General features: G+C 33.5%; 1 protein-coding gene across 1 annotated transcript; it reads right to left on the reverse strand.

The window, feature by feature from the left end:
- Nucleotides 2733–6374, reverse strand: LOC105167093 (proline transporter 3). Its single transcript, XM_011086667.2, has 8 exons — nt 6218–6374; nt 5865–6073; nt 5099–5323; nt 4874–4968; nt 4446–4635; nt 4012–4136; nt 3358–3573; nt 2733–3247 (listed from the first exon to the last, which is right to left on the reverse strand). Exons 1-8 carry the CDS (start codon nt 6289–6291, stop codon nt 2870–2872), a joined length of 1512 nt encoding a protein of 503 aa, XP_011084969.1. The 5' UTR covers nt 6292–6374; the 3' UTR covers nt 2733–2869.

Consider the following 6889-nt stretch of genomic DNA (forward strand, 5'->3'; position numbering starts at 1 on the left):
TAAGAAACACAGAAATTGTCATATCATCATTCATCAGATCGTTGGTTTCTTATTTTTAAGAAACACCGAAACCAACAAACCATTATTCATCAGGTTATTGGTAATTTGGGTAGATATAAAATTTTTATTTTTAAGAAACAGCGAAATCAACAAAATATTCATCAGAGCAACTTGCTTTTCGCCTATACTTAATTATTATTTTATCCCCATAATCGATCCAATTTCTAGATTTTTGTTAATCTCTATAAAATAGAGTAGTTTTTTTTTTTTTTTGCCCCAATCGATGATTAATAAAATAAAATTTGACTTGCAATATAATAATAATGTATGATAAAATGAACCAAATCCTTCTCAACTTGTATAAGAAAGTGCATTGCACGTGGATTAACTAATTTGAGAAATTAATCTACATCCAAACCACTTCAAAATTGAATCTGCAAAATTTTATTTCACAAATTTAGTTTGAAAAAAATAAAAAATTCAAATCTGCACTGTGATAATATTTGAAAAAAACTACTCACTATTCCTAACTATTACACTAAATATTTTATTGGTAAATTCTTAGTTTTAAAAATAGATCATCTATTTTATTATTGACAACATATAATTTGTTGATAAATTCTTATTTTTAAGAAACACCAAAATCAACAAAGTCATTCGTTTATTGTTGGTAGCGCATAAGTCTTTGATAAAATTTTTATTTTTAAGAAACATCGAGACCAACAAGTTATTGATTAAGTCATATACCTTCTACATGTCCTAACAATTGCACTAAATTTGCACCAAGAAGCCCACCAAAAGTGCACCTAAGTAGCACATTTGTGTAGTAGTAGCCAAGAAGTTGATATGATAATATGGAGCATTGAGTTGGCATAGGATTAATAGCTTCACAATCGAGAATTATAATATGAAATATTAAGGATGTCTTTTAAGTTCAATCATGGAAAAATTTTATTACAACAATTGTAGAATATTCATCTTTTGTTTTTAAGAAACACCGAAACCAATTGGGGTAGCATATCCTTTGCTTGTACTGCTGCTTTCTTTTATCCACATTACACATGTTGTTTCCTTTATTTAAGGTATCTTTTTTTAAAAAAATTAGTAGTTATTTCTTTCTTAATTCTATTATTATCAACCACATTTTAAACTTGTAATACAATAAGGATGTATCATACATTAATGAAAGCTAAATCCTTCTTAACTTGTACAAGAAGCACGTGGACTGCACATCGAAAATAGCGCAATATGGTAAGACTATATTTGGCATCATTAAAATTCAATATAATGGTTACTAGTGGAATGACTCTAATGAACAAAATTCAGAAAAAAAAAAAAAAAATCAAGGTTCAAGAAGACAATGCAGCACAAATCAAACCTTTCATCAATGCAACAATAAATGACAAATCATTGTGTAACTTTAACATGAAATATGGTAGGGGAAGGAGAAAAAAGCAAAAGAAGAAGCTTGTATTAGGTTCCAGACAGTTTGTTTTATTGCAGGTAGTAAATATTTTATTGGTAAATTCTTGTGTTTAAGAAACATCGAACCCAACAGGTCATCTATTGTATTGTTGGCAACACATAGTTCTTTTAAAAAACACTGAGACCAGCATGTCATTCATCATGTCAGAATGCCTTCTGCACCTGCTTCTACTTTGTTATATACATATTATACTTGCATGTAGCGTAGTTTATTTCGATTACTCTCCTATACTTTTTTCGATCTTATTAAAATTATAAGTAATTTCTTTATTAAATCGGTCATTATCAAAACTTTTTATAAACGTGCAATATAATAACCACGTGTGATGATGAAAATCAAACCCCTTCTTAATTTATATGAGAAAATCGCACGTGGGTTGCACATCTAAGATAATTTGTGATTTTAAAAATTCATACGTCTCTATCCATATTGAAATTTCCTATTTATTCTTTTAATTATATGATATTACGTTTACACCATTATAAATTTTAAAATATTATTAAGGATAATTTAATAAATAATATATAAAGACCTTTGGTCGATAACATATAAAACTAAAAGGTCACTTGAATATTTTAGTAATACTAGCTTTTATCCGTTCAAAATTATAATTGAACGGATATGATTATTCTATTTTAGTAATACTAGCTTTTATCCGTTCAAAATTATAATTGAACGGATATGATTCTAGATGGAATAGCTCAATTAAAACTTAATTTGAGCTCAAATATTTGTTAGTCAACCCGAACTTCAACTCCTTAACGAGCCAAGCTTGAGCCTAAATATATTTTTATATTTTTTATTTTAAGTATTTTTTTATATTTTTTATAATTTATACAATCTAATATAATATCAAGTTCGTATACAAAAATTTACAATACATTGATCAATAACTCACTCTTTAATTTTATACAGTAATAAAAATATGATATTATCATTTATATGATTTAATTAATATCTATCCGGAAATAGATTTAATCTACTACTTAGTAATTATTTATAATTTCTTTTTAGAATTATTTTAAATAATACTTATGAATTTAATTTTTTATTTTTTTTTATCAAGCTTGAGCCTAAACCTAAAAATTTGGGCTTTGTAGAGTTCAAGCTAACGTTCGAAAATTTTGCTAAGCTCGACTCGAGTACACCCCTACTATCCCTTGATTTTAGTTTATTACAGAAAAGAGTAAAAAGGAATAATTTTGAGTATGGTGATACAAATTGAAACATATAAACAAAGAGAAGGTGCTTCTGAAACTTGTTGGTCCAAATAAATAACCATAAAACCAACATTTTGATTAATGAAAGGCTACGGATGGATGCTTCCGTGGAGATACAACAGGAGGATTCACAGATCCCTATCAATACACAAAGAAGAAAAACTCATAAATCAGCAAATACGTGGTAAGTTTTGGAGTCCACAATGATCAGTCTGATGGCAGCAACTAAGGCTGCAAGAGATAAGCAACTGAAAAAAAACACATTAAGCCAATGCCAACTCTTCTGCAGCGAAGAAAGCTTGTTTTTCTTAGCCACGAGATACATATGGTTGGCAAGAATGAACGTGAGAGGGAACGTGCTGACAGCTCCCGTTAGGCTCATGAAATCTCCTAAAAACGGGAGCAAGGCTGAGACGAACGTGGTGATCGCTAAGTAACCACCTCTAACTAATATTCTGAAAGATAAGTTGCGTATAGCTAGAGCACTTCCTTTGATTCTATACTTTGTGTCCAAATACTCGTACATTGGACTTGCAAAGATCTGAAACAGCACGTGGTAAGGAAAAGTATGGGGTGAGCAAATATCAGTGAATCAGCATATTACTTAGATCTTTGCAGGGAAAGAAAACAAGAGTAGGGACGATGTTTTACATGCAAAGCAATGATGGTCTGCAAGAAAGCTGAAAAGTTAGCCACAGCCTTCAACCAAATAGGGCCGTTAACATTGTTCAGCAAGTAGGTTGAAGTGTTGGATCCATAAGCCCAGTATCCGGCAAAGATAATCGCATACATTGGCACAACTCCAACAGAGAACTGGAAATACAGAGCTTTCATCATGTTCCCCACAACTGGTGGTCTCACTGTTGCCTGTCAAGAAGATGGAGGAGAAGTGACTGTTATTCTTGCGAAGCAATGATTTCCATATAGATTATGAGATTGATTAAAGTGCTCATAAGGTACTAATATAACTCCTAAATTTCATTTGCTCAATTGTAATGTGGATTATTTCTCATGCAGCTTCAACATCCTGATGGGAAGTTAGTTATTAAAAGGAATCTTGTCTCTGTATCCATCAGAGATGCATAGCAATTCAAAAAAGAAGGATACAAAAGTGGCTGATCCCTGTAATTAGCGACAATGAATTTTTACTTATAATGTTAAGAAAAGTAGAATCAGGTGGTAGAAGTGTGATCCTGTCCATGACTAATGCACATCAATTTAGTCAGAGTGTCTGAGTAGATTTCTATGTAAAATTGGATCATAAGGCATGCCGTTTATCTAATAAGTTTTACAATTTCTACTCACCTGTATTTCTGGAAGCATTCCAGTATTGAAGGAAAAAACAAGATTGGCTGCTGCACCAATAGTTGTAAAAATCCTGCTTACTTTTGTTCCTGGAATGCTGTAATCTCTAGGAGGAGCTTTCATGCCTAAGAAAATGTATGATTCAATCAGAAAAAATAACAGAGGGAAGAAGTTGTGGATCTGGAACATTGGGTATTATACATAAGCAAATTTGATCAATCCATCCGGAGAGTAAGATACAGAATCCTTTATGCTGAGACCAATGGGACAGTAAGCATTAAGCAGTAATCTTGTGCAGAAAGAACGGATAATGTTTTAATTGTTTACCCCCATCCTAACTCTTGGAGAAAATAGGAAAAAATCTGAAAGGTTTTTAGCATGACACTGGGAAGTTGTGTTTATCAATAGGAAAATGTGAAACTTGAAGGCCGTACCATCTTTAAGAGCCAGAGCAAATCCTACAACAATGTACACCAGACTAAAGATCGTTGAAAATGCCAGCCAAATACGCAGGGCTGACAAATGGGGTATGGCAATAGCAAAGAGACCGCATGCAATCCCAGCTATAATAATAAAGTATGGAAGCTTCATTTCATGGTCGTCTCTGAAAAGAACATAGACAGCCTGCATATAATGTCAACAGAATCAAAGGAATCAGCTAGATCCTTCCAATTTTTATCAGCTCCGAATATCTTCTACACCTTGTAGCACAAAGCCACGTATTTTAAGACTTCAAATTTACTTTAAGACGTTGGTATAAGAACTGATTCATACATTCTCCTGTATAGCTACTAAAAGCACCAAGGATCTTGCTCAGAGTTTTCGAAAGAAAAAAAAACAAGGATGAACAGGGGTATATTACCTTAAGAGCATTTCCAGCTAAAATAATATATCCAACGTTGATCATAAAGAGGTTCGCATACTGCAGGCTCCAAGTAAGTGAATAAGCTCTCCTACCTACATCACTAAAGCCTCACTGAGTAAACCAAGATTTTAGAATTCTCAAGCATAAAAAAGAAGGCGATTACGTTCATTTCACAACGGTTAGGATTCAACATTTTTTCACATTTTCTCTATTTGTTCTTACCGTAAATAAATCCTGCAAGGTCTCTGTATCTGATATGCCTTTTTCCTCCATATTCATGAAGCTTGGCAACTAGTGCATTTGCGTACAAAGATATCAGTGTTGCTAAAACTAGTCCAATTACACCACCTATCCAACCCAACGGAACCATGACAGCACCAGAATATCCCAGCACATAGGCACTGTTAATCCCAGTTGTGAGAACAAATCCAACTTGAAACCATGAATCTGCATAAAACGTACAATAAGCCCTGAAGTACTTCGACAATAGAAAAGTAACAGATTATAGAAGTTTCGAACTCCTCAAAACTCCCAGAATGGATTAGGAGATATAGTTACTAAATGTAGCATGAAAACTAATAAATTAAACTCCCCAAAGAATACATCATGTATGAAGTTGTTTATAGATATTCGATCAAGAATCCAAAAGGTTTTATCAAAATAATCCCTCCCTGAAGATATTCATTCGCATAGAAAACATAAGGCAATGTAGAAACATAAATAACAGAGCATTAAATCTTTTTAGAAAAACATGTGAGAATTCAACCTTTAAATGACAGCATTAGCATAAAAATCAAATCTTTGAACACACTAAGAAATCATCTCTACATAAATCCCATCAAGAAAAAGACAACAAACCAAATCCAACCAACCTCAAACAAACAAAACAAAAATGATCAGACAATTCCACAAACAGAACACAACCCAAATTACAAAACCAAAACAGGACACGAAACGGCAAGAAAAAGGAGATTAAAAGAAAAGAAACCATTGCTAATCTCATGTGCGGTCTCCGGCATTCGAACAGCCAAATCATCATCACAATGGACCTTCCGTTCAGAGGGCGACCGCCCCTCGACGTCGTTTCCTCCTTGGCCTACCATTTCCAGCTCCTCTTCTTCCGCCCTTCCTCCCAATAGCTCCTTCGCTTCCTCCTCTACCACTCCCACGTTCCCGACAACAGCCCTTCTGCTCTCCCTGTATTTTGCTACCTTTGTTATTCATCCACGAAGCACCCAACAAAAGAAAAATACGGGCAAAAAAAAAAAAAAACACCCAAAACACACACACATACATGTATAAACCTATATATACAAACTAGAACACACAGTTAGCGTATACCTCCGCGTATTATGAGCGAGAATGGAGAAGGCTGTTAGTGACTGTGGGTTGTCCCCGAATGGCTCGCGCTCCATAAATACCGGTGGTTAATCGTGATCGTTGGAGCGTTAATGATTCCGTGTGTCGGCGGATCTCGTTGGAACTTTTGCACCCAATAGCCCCGCGTTGACTTGAGACCATTCCTAACCGTTACATTTTCGGGATGTAACAGTAATGATTTTGTCACGTGTCCACTGTTGAGGTTTTTCTGCAGTTGACTGAACCTTTCACCATACTATTTCCGGAATCATGTTTGACTTCAGATCTTTATTTATCAGATCATCATCATTATCTTTTACAACACGGATTTTTTAATTATAAAAAAATAAAATGCAAAATATTGCAAGAATTTAATTACACTGACCATAATATAATTTATGCATGATTAAATTATATATCACTAGTCCCTCATCTCTCAAATATGCTGCACTGATCGGGCATAAGATACAAGGTGAATTACATTGATATTCGTTGAGGTTAATTAGGTTCAAATACACAAATAATTTCTATTTTTTGTAAAATTATAAATACATTTCCTGAGTAGTGTTCATATAATATTTTTAAGGGGGTATTTGTGCAAGTTTTTGCCTATTAATAGGGTACGCGTAGTTATAATTGCACCTACTACCTCAA

The sequence above is a fragment of the Sesamum indicum genome, linkage group LG7 (assembly GCF_000512975.1).
Source record: "Sesamum indicum cultivar Zhongzhi No. 13 linkage group LG7, S_indicum_v1.0, whole genome shotgun sequence".
Taxonomy (NCBI): Eukaryota; Viridiplantae; Streptophyta; class Magnoliopsida; order Lamiales; family Pedaliaceae; genus Sesamum; species Sesamum indicum.